We start from the raw sequence: 12,451 nt of genomic DNA, 5'->3' as shown, positions 1-12,451 counted from the left end.
GTAGCGGGTCATGTAACCTTTTTCAAGTCGTCTGTCCCGAGAAAATGTTTACTCTTTTGGTGAGCTGTAGCTCCCTTGTCCCTGTCACTGCGGTCAAAGCGATTGGTGGTTTGGCATTGCCACGACAGGGGCTACATGGCTAAAATTACTGAAATGCAAGTAAATCTTCCCTCCAGGGGTTTGCCCAGCTCTTATTGCGACATCTTATAAAACCCGTAATGCAGGCGTCACACTGTCCCGAAATTGACACCAGATGGACACACGATAAAGGAAATGTTCAAATTCGGCTCTGATCGTAGAAACATCGGGCCATTCGTGAGGGCATCTTAAGCCATCGTATGACCGCCGGTGAAGTGTCTCAGCCCCGGCAGCAACTTCGTGAGCGGTGGCAAAATCTTTGGCATGCCAAAAAATTGCCGAAAGACCTTGCGAAGGTTCATTTTTCTTTTTGAATTCGTGTGTCCATATTGCCCTTCGTAAGGTCATCGTGAGGGCATCTTGTCAAATCGTGTCATCTTCGTCTTTACTTCGTGTGATCATCGGTGCCATCGGGCATTTTTCGCCCACGAAGACAATACGAAGGAAACAAGAAGCTGCCCGATTGTCTTAGGAAGGCAACACGACTACGTGAAGCCCACTCAATGCCGTCGTGTAGCCATCGTATTATAGTACGTTGACATCGAGATGGGACCAGGGTGTCGGCGAAGACAGCCGAATTTGAGTAGCTCAAGCGTTTCCCATGTGTCATGGTAATGTGGACATGTAAAAGGCCAGCCTCAGAGCATCTTCCTCAGTCAGTCCTGAGCAACTCTACAGAGCAGAGGCGTGTGTAACTCCCAAAGCTTCAATCACAATTAATCACAATTCAGTTCCTACAGAATGGCATACTTTGATGATGAGACAACCAGGAAAAAGAAGGCAGCAGCATTGCTTCTTTTGATGCACCTCAGAGAACGTGATAAGCAACTCTTACAGGCCCAGCACCTCCTCTTACAGGTAAAAATTGTCTTATTTCACTTTGTCATTTCTTGCTATTTGCACCGACTCCGTGGTCTTGTGGTAGAGCGTCCGCCCGGAGAGCAGAAGGCCCGGGGTTCGATCCCCGACCGCATCATACCAAAAGACGTTAAAAGATGGTACTTCATGTTACCCTGTCTGGCGCTCGGCATTAAGGGGCTAACACAAGGACTGGTCGGCTCGGAGTCAGTATACTGTGTCTGTGTGGGGTATTCATGTTAAACTGCGGCATGGTATCTCAGTGAGCTTGCACTATAAATTTGCATCAGTCCAGACTAGTACAAGCAGCCACACAAACACACACACACGTACATGCACGTCGCTATATAAGTACTAAGTATACTACAACTGAAAAGTGGATCGCCATTGCTGAGCAGTTTGAGAAGAGATGGCAATTTCCACACTGCTGTGGTGCTCTGGATGGCAAGCATATGGCGGTCACCTGTCCTTGGAATACTGGCTCTGTGTACAGAAACAACAAGGGCTTCTTCTCCATTGTCCTCATGGCCCTGGTCGACGCAGACTACAAGTTTCTCTGGATTGATGTCGGCTCTGATGGTTCCAGCAACGATGCCAGTATCTACAATTGGTCAGAACTGAAGGAAGGCCCGGAGAGCCCAAACAACATATTCAATCTCCCTGAATCTCTTCCTGGTGATGACATTCCTGTCCCATGCTACATAGTAGGGGACAATGCTTTTGGGATCAACAAGCGCCTGATGAAACCGTTTTCAATCAGAAACATGGAGCACCATGAGAGAATATTTAACTACATACTCTCCAGAGCCAGGCGTGTAGTGGAGAATGCCTTTGGTATTCTGACCCACAAGTTCCGAGTTTTGCTGATGACCATGAACCAGAGGCCAGAGACATGCAGAAAAATCATTACAACTTGTGTGATCCTTCACAATCTCATCAGACTGAGATATGCAGCCACCCACAACAACCTGATGGACTTGGAGGACCAGAACCAGAATGTCATCCCAGGGGCATGGAGAAATGACAAAGTACTTCTGGATGTTTACCATGAGAGGGCAAGGAACACTGGAACCCAGGAGGGGAGGCAAATTAGAAGATACCTCAAAGGCTGGTTCGGTGCCATGACAGGACAAGATGATCATGTAATTATTCCCACAAAGCAGTGGCAGTAAAATGAATACAGAGACACTAACATTTTGATGATGAACAAATTATTTTCACATATTGCATTGTAATTTAAAGCAAAATGTGTATGGAGTAATAAATTTTGTTTTTGAAATTTTGATTTTGAAAGGCCCAACATTTAGATAGTTTAAAAATCTCAAGTTTCCAAAATGTAAAGTCCCATACAACTTTAACATAGAAATTAAAATAAGTAAAGGATAAGTAAAGTAAGGATATCGGACCAAAAAAAGAACAAAGTGACAATTTTTATTATATACAATCTCAAGTTTCTTTGTGATATATGCTGCTGAGGAGGCTGAGAAGGAAGTTGGACGAATGCAGCCTGGCGAGGAGAAGGTACGTAGCCCTGAGTAGAAGTGCTGACTGGCTGGAGAGTATGGCACTGCTGCTATTGCTGTTGTTCTAAGTTGTACTGCTGGTTCGCCTGCTCTACGTAGCCACACTCCTGGGATCTCCACACTGATGCCGGAGGTGGGGTCTTTGGCCACTGCCTGGGACCTGGCTGCTAACGGTGAGGAGGCAGCTCTGCTGGCGGTGTAGTAGGTACCGCTGGGGAGGGCACTCTCCTGTTGAAGTTGGCTGGCTCTTGAGTAGGTGGCAGATGTGCAGACTGGGATCACAGCAACTGGCCTCTGCTGCTGCGACTGAAATGCTGACGGGACATCTTGTAAGGGACTGATCTGGTCACCAGGCGCTTCCCTCATCCTGAACTGTCTTGACACCTTCCGGTAACTGGAAAGACAAAAGCAAACATCATAGGATTAATACAAGCTCAAATTTAGCATGCAATAAAATTTGTGACATCAAATAAATGAATTTCAAATCTATGCAATTTTATATACTTACTGGTAGTCATCATGCAGACGATCCATTTCGGTTTCCAGGTACTTGCAGAAAGGAGTGGCCCTGTTGACTTGCTTCTCTCGAGTGATGAACTGAACCAGCCTATCTTGGAGATCACGGGATGCTCCGGTAACTCTCATCTCCATGGTAGGAGACTCGGGTCGGTCCTCAGCAGCTGTTTTGGTCCTGGAAGGAGGTCTCGGTGTAGGGTAGCCAGTGTACTTCTTGGTGGGCTCCCTGGGTTCGTCTGCAAGACTGCCTGCCATGGTACTGTCGTCACTCCCAGCCAGCTCACCCGTCTCAGCCAGGGCCAACTTGTCCTTAAACTGCAAAGACAAAAATAGAAAACAAACATAAGTACATTTGAAAGTTATATTTGGAGCTGACTCATCTGAAAAGATACCAAATTGAACAAAGATTAAGCACATGCAGGACAACAATGTATGGGACTATATAACAAAATCAATAACCCTCTTGCCCCCAATCCATACCAAAAATAAGTTATTAATATTTACCTTCATCATCCGAGGATTCGGGCTGTCTGTTACGAGGAGGAGGGGGAGAAGGTGAATGCTGCCGAAAGTCCTGGGACTGCTGAGGAGACCAGGAACCCCCTGGGGACCGCTCTGGAGTTTTACTTGGACAAGGACTGACATCTTTCTTCGATTTCCTCCCCCTTCTCTCTCTGGTTGGAGACTCAGTGCTGTCTTCTTGGACCTCTAAATCCTCTAAATCCTCAAATCCCCAAATTCCTCTGCTTTCCTCTTCTGAGTTCTGTATTTAACAGCCCGCTTCTTCCCTTTGCCTCTCCCTGCCTTGGGTGGCATGTAAAAGTTGAATTAAAGTTGAATTAAATTTGAATTTAAGTTAAAATGTACTGTGTGTTCTCCTCCCAATAATCTACGATCAGCAATTGAATTTCCCACGGTCGGCCGCATGTGTTATACCATCGGGAGGTCACGTGACGCCTTCGTGACCTAGTTCGAACGCATCGTACTCTCAATACGACGTCGTGTAGCCATCGCGTGGCCTTCGTGTGTCCTTCGGGTGTAAACTTCTATAAAAAAATCACATCTTGGTGTTGCCTTCGTGTGTAGTTCGGGTGCCATCGTGTGACCTTCTGTAGGCATCGTACTTGCTTCGCCTGTTGATTGGTTGTTGACCAAGTTCGGGGCCATCTTCGCGCGAAATTCAAAATCCCATATTCGTATGGCCATCTCGTGTTAATTTCGGGACAGTGTGACGCCTGCATAAGGGTGTACAGAACTGAACCTTTGCATGGAACACACAACTGACAGTATCTATCAAAACAAGTCAAGTTTTGTTTCCCTGGCAACCTAACATAAGAAGTTTCAGAATGAAAGATCAAAAGTCGAATCCAATATTGTTCACTCAAAGGGACATTTTCGAACGCGTTTAATGATAATTGTGATGTTGGATGAACGGAGATTTCGAAACTTTATCGTCTGTTCGTTTCAGAGAAGAAGATGTTGTAAGATATGTACTCAGAGACTGTTCAAAATGAACACAGCTTAAAGACAATATGGCTGCCGAAGTGCATGACCTGTTACGTCAAAGAACAAAAAGACTGGCATCTGATGCTGCTAAAACGTGCCACGTTTGGCAGTTTTTGGAAGAGCTGTTGTGGGGCAGTTGGATAAAGAGTGTCGTTTTGAAAGGATTGATTTTGAATTATCTGCCCTTTGTCCCGACACCTATGAAGTTTGATGTTTTATATGCACTGATCCTGGGTAGGGGATTTATATTTGGTCACATTCAGACAACTGGTTCTTGGTTTCATTTAAAAAAACAGCGGAATATTAATACCAATAACAAATCGAATAAAGTACAATAGGGTTTAGAATTAGCGTTTCTGGCTTGGAACCCCAATTATGAATTTAGAAAATAGATTATTTTGTGGTGCGCGCTGACTGACACCAGGCCCATAGACAAGTTCGGTAGTTCACTGGCAAAGATAGAGTGATTCTACATGCGCATCACAGGTGAAACCAGGGAATATTTCATTTAGGGATGATTATGGTTTGGCTTCAGAAAAGTTGGCTACTTTAGATGAAAGCACTAGAAACTACCAGAGATCACATATCAGTATAGTGACCACATTTCGGTGTAGCGTTCCCTTCTGTGGGACAATTGGGACACTCTAGACAAAGGCCAATGATAATGAATCGGCATCGCAACGTTGCGATAAAATAGGGGGTAATTAAAGTCACAGAGAAACTTTCCGAATTTATATAGATCATCTGTACTTCCGAACCTACGGACATATCACTTTCTATCGTATTCATCGAACAATTTTAAAAATGATGAATTCTTCTTTTACGATTGTTCTTCACGAAGCCTGTTTCGCCGATGATGAGCATAGAGATTTATATTTGAGGCGATTGCATGTATGGGGAAACGCATGTTTTTAACCATTAAACGGCCTCCATTTTTTTTATGAAGGAAGTCTTTGTTGTCACCATTGCGTTACCATAAGAACTTGCTATGCTCAAGACACTTGACCAGGCTACCTGTAGATTTATTTAACCCATCTACAATTAACCCCTCTATGCTCATCGTCGGCTACACAGTCGTAAGTGAAGAATTCATCATATTTAAAATTGTTCGATGAAACGAAAGAAAGTGATATGAAAATGACAAGTGATGTCTCTACTTATATTTAGGGGTTATATATGTTTAGTTTCTGACCAATAACGAGTTGCTGTGGGTATTTCTCAGACAACCAACTTGATTCCGATTCAGTTTCACTTTCTGAATATTATCACGGTATGATCTGGCCATTACTTTGTTTTGTTCTCGCTTTCCCATCCTTGTATGTATAAAGTATAGTTTTAGTCAAGAGAATGATATAAATGTTTCTATATTATTAGGAATGCACGTTAACCCGCCATCAGTCTTTGAGATAGCTTGCATGATGATATCTGATGAGAATCATATCCTCTAAGATTATGAAACACAACGGGGATGGGTATAGTTTTAGAATTCATTTTAAGTTTCAAGTTACAATCGTTATGCGCGGCTCCTCTGCAATTACCCGTGACGTGACAATGATCTTTTACAGAATCCCCATTCAGGGGTTTATTACAAACATGACAAACTTGTTGACTTCTTTATTTCCTCCAGATAAATCCGAAGATTCTCAAAACATCAAGATTATGTAATTAAATGATTAAGTAACAATAATCAAACCTATACACACATATATATAGAGTGAAGTGTTGCGCAGAAAACAGCTATACATATACATATGCATGTCACGCATATTTACAGGCATTAAACAGTGAGAAATATTAGGATATGTTTAATTTGATATAAATATTTTGAGAATTTACTATTAGTGAAATGCCACGTTATTTCATCAACGTCATTGTTATCTGCACTAAGAAAGAATGCTAACATATCATGGTCTTCTATCATCTCTATTTTAACATACATTTCAACATCAAGATTATCAATTAGAGTGGAAAAGAATACATCTCTCTCGCTCTGAAAGTAGACATTCACAGTTTAAGATGACATGGTGATAATAATCATGAGCAAAAGTATTACATTTTGTACATTTTTTTGATATTTTGTTTCTGGATCCAATCCGTATTACATACTGTATTTCTTCTCTCAATTCTGGATATAACATTACAATGCTGTATAACACGAGGAGTAAGAGTTGTGTGAATTTTAGAATATCGAGATAGGTCAGCTGTACATGATAGTTTATGTTTCCATACTTCTTCTTCGCGGGTAGTTATTTCATTTAACACAATCTTTCTCCATTGAGTCTTCGCGGAGAATTCCCCTGTGCGAACGTAGTGAAAAACATGATGAAGTAGCTTATATTTCTTGGCTGTTGAAAGCAACACACCACATAAGATGTGTAAATTATTTTTATGAAAGAAATAGAGTGAAGTTGATGCGCAGAAAACAGTTTTACAAATTGCAACACATGAGTTGTTGCAGTGACGCCCAAGCAGCTGTAGTCTACATTTATCTATATAGCCAACCAAGTCCTAGATTAGCAATAGTGGCATCAGTGGGGGGACGTTTGTCAAAACCTTGTACAATCCTTGCAAAGTAACGCTGTGTGCTTTCAGCTAATTCAAGATCTTTACCATGCAGAGGAGGCAGTAATTCACATCCATAAAAAACATGTTGTTAAGATCATTCTTTTCCATATCTGAATACTTGCATACTGATGTAAGTCACTACTATTTAGACCAACAAAGAGGAGAGAATAAATAGTACGCCTGGTTTTTGTGCAGCTCTCTTCAATATATAATTTGAAAGACAGATTACTTTGTAGAACAACACCCGCATATTTTACATTGTCATAATCCCCAAAGTGTTAAGCATGCGTACACAATAATTGCTTTTTTTTATGAAACACAACAATTTATTTTACTTTTCGATGCAAAGTTAATCGCCATTAGGATGCGTAATTAACAACTGTATCTAAGGCTGTTTGCAGACCTTTAGGGCTGTAACTGATAAGAGTAGTATCATCAGCAAGTAATACGCATGGTAAACTAACATTATATACTCACACGCAATAGAAACGCAAGTCGAGTATGCAGTATACATGTTATTTATTTTCAACAGTAAAGACAAGAAATACTAATAGGGCAAGATTGACAAAGGTTTGACTGAAGACAGTTTAATGGATTAAAAAGCAGATGACATAATTGTTTTTTTCAAATGTTGAGGGCTTACACAGTTTCGGGTCAATACCCAAAATGTCAGTCAATACCTGGTGTGACCACCATTAGCAATGATCACTGCCACACATCTCCTGTACATTGAGGGGATCAGACGATTTGTGAAGGCCCTAGGGATCCTCCTGCACACATCCAGAGCAGCTGTGCGTTGTTCATCTGCAGTTGTAGGGACTTGGCGCACATTGTGCAGACCCCTTTGAACCTCATCCCACAAGTGTTCGATGGGGTTCAGCTCAGGGATGAGGGCTGGCCACGGTAGAACACGGATGTTGTGTTGTTGCAGAAAGGCCATAGTACAACATGGGGACGAGCGTTGTCCTGCTGGAAAATGTGTTGTTGATGTTGTGCAAAAAATGGAACAACGTGGGGTCTGATCACTTGGTCGATATACCGCTGAGCAGTGACGCCGTGTCCCCGACCTTGACCAACATTCAGAAAGCACATGGGTCCAAGTCTCGCATTAAGTCCAATCCCTGTCCATATCATGACGCTAAGTCCACCCCATGGATCCCTTTCCACAACGTTTCTGTCAGCGAAACGATCACCTCGACGCCGCCAAATTCTGACTCTTCCGTCTGCATGGGAGACACAAAAGCAACTTTCATCAGAGAAGATGACTCGCCTCCACTCACGATGACGCCAGTTGCGATGACCCTGTGCCCAAGTAATGCTTGTCGATGCCGTGTTTGGAGAACAGGACAACGTGCTGGTTGGCGACATCTGAGGTTGTTGGAACCGAGACGTCAGATGACAGTGTCCCGGCTAATGTGTCGATTATGTGTTCCTATGGTCTGTCGAGCACCTTCACTTGCAGTTAGGAACGGATGTCGCTGGTGTTGACGGGTAATCTGCCGATCTTGTCGAGGTATGGTGACCCTAGGACGACCGCTTCGAGGAAGGTCATCTGTGGTTGCATTGTATCGATGCAGGAGACGGTAAATTGTGTTTATGTTATCGTTGAAATGACGGGCAACATCTTGGACAGACTCTCCAGCTTCCAAACGTCCGATAGCCTGGTTTCTCTGAATTTGAGTTAGGCGTGGCATTGTTGACCAAGAAGTGGTAGGTCCAAGAATCGGCCACAGTTTTATACCCACTACAGTTCGTGACAGTTCGTGCATGTTCGATTTCGCGAGAAATGGGTGCATGATACCAAAATATTCATTGAAATGGTGCGTTTTGGCGATTCGCTTTTTATCTTTCGTTTTTATTCGGGGCTTCCAAAATGCAACCAAAAATATTGATAACACCATCAGGCTTCACGACATGCTAAAACTCGTATCAATTTATGGTTCCGTGTTTGTTACTTATTTGCTTAAAACCACTTGCGTTTCTTTTGCGTGTGAATATATATACATATTCCTGTATCAAACTGCCGAAGCTCAGTTATGAGGTCATTTATGTACACAAGAAAGAGCCAAGCTGAGATAACTCTACCCTGACCTATACCTTGTCTAATAGCAAATGCATCAGATTGTTCGCCCTAAAACTGAACACACGCATTCATGGAAGTATAACAGTGATGTAACAGAGACAACATTTTACCTCTAATACCAAGATGATAGAGTTTTACAAAGAGACCCATAATCGATCAAAAGCTTTCTCGTTATCTAGAAATGCTGTGTAGATACATGATCCCCTGTTAACATAACTTTGTACACATTCGATGAGGGTGAATAGCGACATAACAGCACCCTGCTCTTTCCTGTAGGCAAACTGCAACATATCGGGAAAATTACAGGCATTTCGGGATGTCCACGTTTCTAATCTTTCCATGAGAAATTTCTCAAAAAGCTTACTAAGGCAAGATGTTAGCGTTTTACTTCTATAATTGACAGGGTTTGATTTATCTTTTTTACCCTTATAAAAAGGTATAATTACCCCGTGTCTATAGGCTGCAGATGTGTACTGAAGTTTAAGAATAGCATTAAATAATAGTGCTAACTTCTCCACTAGCAGCTTACCACCAAACATCACATGTTCATTGATAATATTGTCAGGGCCAGGTGATTTGTTCCTCCTCAGTGTCTGTACATATCTAGTCAATTCCTGAACCGATATTTCAGCACAAAGTACATTATCAACACATGAGTTAGATTCATTACTGGAGGCTAATTTCTCAATTTCATAGTCAATACCATCTTTAAAGTCTTGGTCGAACTGGTCGGAGTCATATGGTTTTGCTAGAAACGAAAGAAAGTGATATGTCAATGTCAAGTGGTGTCTCTACTTATATATAGGGGGTATATATGTTTAGTTACTGACCAATAACGAGTTGCTGTGGGTATTTCTCAGACAACCAACTTGATTCCGATTCAGTTTCACTTTCTGAATATTATCACGGTATGATCTGGCCATTACTTTGTTTTATTCTCGCTTTCCCATCCTTGTATGTATAAAGTATAGTTTTAGTCAAGAGAATGATATAAATGTTTCTATATTATAAGGAATACAGGTTAACCCGCCATCAATTTTTGAGATAGCTTGCATGATGAGATCTGAGGAGAATCATATCCTCTAAGATTATGATGGGTATTGTTCGAGAATTTATTTTAAGTTTCAAGTTACAATCGTTATGCGCGGCTCCTCTGCAAATACCCGTGACCTGACAATGATCTTTTACAGAATCCCCATTCAGGGGTTTATTACAAACATGACAAACTTGTTGACTTCTTATAGACCCACCAATCATCGCTCGTCATACACATGGGTTTCAAATGCCTAGACACATCGAACATAATTGCTCTGTCAGTGACAGCGAAAGACTTTCAATAAATCAGTGAAAGCAGTCTCCCTTTTCTTTAAAGAAGCAAGAAAGCCAAAACTTGTCTTTGATACTGTAGCGTCATAAAATCATGTAAAATCACATACACGTTAAACTGTGGTGTACACAGTCATTCCTGATCCATCCTTAAAGTGAGATAACTCTCCTAACCCATTTAGTGACATGAACGGACATGTAGCTCGAGAGATCTGTATCCATTGTTGCTCGAAGTGGACTGCCCTTATTACAATGTAACTACACCAAACAGACCACACAACCTTCAGAAAACTGACACAACTTCTCATTCAAGACTTCTACTAAATAGAAGCAAGCACGCAAACATTTACAGGATAACTTACGAGCTTCGAGGAATCCCGGATAATATATCCCGAGTGCAATTAACGTTTATAATCCGATATTAGAGCAGGTTATCTTATTATTACCAAAATACACCCGATGTGGTCGTGATAATTTATTATCGTATTACCTGTGGCATGGACGACCCCATAACCACTGTAAGTGTCCAATCGGTAAAACGGTTATTTCTCATGCACAACATACCGTCTCGCGTTTTTTGTGTCAGGTCGATTAACAAATAGTCCTCTAAATAGTGTAATCGCAGAGCGGCGCCATCTATTATTGTTGTCAAACCCTTTCGGAAATAGATGAAACAACACTGCACCAAACAAAGCAGCCACGACAAAAACATAAACCGCTCATGCACACGCAGCCAAATAAGACACAATAAACACCATAGCATACATAAAACACGCCAAAATTCAAACTACTGAAAATCAACTAAAACCTACTAACACCATTCACCTAACCTTGTAGTTCAAAGTTGATGAATGTTGTTCCGTAGAAGCACACGCGTTCAATCGTAAGCTTTGAACACTCGATGCTCATAAGTGCGCTTAAGAAATGTATGATGTGGACACAAGCTGTTTTTTGAGCACATAATATCCTATTTTTACAGATTCGCACACAAATTAAATTGAGTGCCCAAATAAATAACTTATGTGCTCAAGAAGAATAGTATTGTTTATATCCCAAAATGCCCTAGTAGTCTTTCTGTAATACACATAGTAAAATACAAACGTATATATTCGTTTTTCAGATTCAAAGTCTTTCCACGATATACACAATGCATATACAAGCTTGTATATCACCACTTCTATTCCTTTGGAACACCACTTTGGAACACCACACCGAGATCGCCAGATTAGATCACGACAGAACAGTAATTCCTCGGCTTCCCATCTACAAGAACTTCTTAGGACAAAGGTCATGTCAATAATCATGGTTACAAGCTAATTGAAATATGCAGACATCATGGGTTATGCATTATCAATGGAAGGGTGGGTTCAGATAGAAACGTTGGGCAAGTTACTTGTAAGGGCGTAACTGATTATGCTATTGCTTCTTACAATGCTTTGCCTTATATCACACATTCTCGGTGTGCGATTTTGGTCCACTCTTTTCAGATGGTCACTCAGCCCTAACACTAACCACCGATTTGTCACCCCTTACTACCCACACTGAGTCCTGTGATGACACAGTCACATAAAAAGTGGAGGTCAAAACCAGGAAGTGGAATAAAACTCACACTCAGAACTTTGTCAACGCTATTAAAGCAATTGCTATAGATAAGATCCACGAAAAACTGGACAATATAACTAATGACTCAGATATGGGTTAACAAATTGAGGATATTGTTGACAGTTTCAATCATATTTTTTGTACAACTGCTAAAGTACCTTGGGTGAATATATTATTGACAAACCACAAACAGGTAAAAAGAGAAAAAACAAACATGTAAACCATGTTTCTGAAGTGAGCGTAAAATATCTCGGAGAAAAATATGTTTCAGCTAAGAGAGCATTTTATACAATTAGAACAATGGCGAACAAGATGGCCCTCCAGAATGAAGGTA

General features: G+C 41.4%; 1 protein-coding gene across 1 annotated transcript; it reads right to left on the bottom strand.

Moving 5' to 3' along the window:
* Positions 1-2,317: 2,317 nt before the first annotated feature.
* LOC124113353 lies at positions 2,318-3,477 on the bottom strand. Its single transcript, XM_046473642.2, has 3 exons — positions 3,028-3,477; positions 2,527-2,913; positions 2,318-2,348 (listed from the first exon to the last, which is right to left on the bottom strand). Exons 1-3 carry the CDS (start codon positions 3,450-3,452, stop codon positions 2,318-2,320), a joined length of 843 nt encoding a protein of 280 aa, XP_046329598.1. The 5' UTR covers positions 3,453-3,477.
* Positions 3,478-12,451: the final 8,974 nt, after the last annotated feature.

The sequence above is a fragment of the Haliotis rufescens genome, unplaced genomic scaffold (assembly GCF_023055435.1).
Source record: "Haliotis rufescens isolate VD_foot unplaced genomic scaffold, xgHalRufe1.0.p SCAF_12, whole genome shotgun sequence".
Classification (NCBI taxonomy): domain Eukaryota; kingdom Metazoa; phylum Mollusca; class Gastropoda; order Lepetellida; family Haliotidae; genus Haliotis; species Haliotis rufescens.
This window is presented reverse-complemented; position numbering and strand designations above follow the sequence as displayed.

Coding starts and splice junctions, on each gene's coding strand:
- LOC124113353 (XM_046473642.2), bottom strand. CDS start 3,452: ATGTGCTTAATCTTTGTTCAATTTGGTATCTTTTCAGATGAGTCAGCT. Junction 2,914..3,027: donor CGTCTGCATGATGACTACCA/GTAAGTATATAA, acceptor TTGTCTTTCCAG/TTACCGGAAGGTGTCAAGAC. Junction 2,349..2,526: donor AGTCAGCACTTCTACTCAGG/GCTACGTACCTT, acceptor TCTATGTTAAAG/TTGTATGGGACTTTACATTT.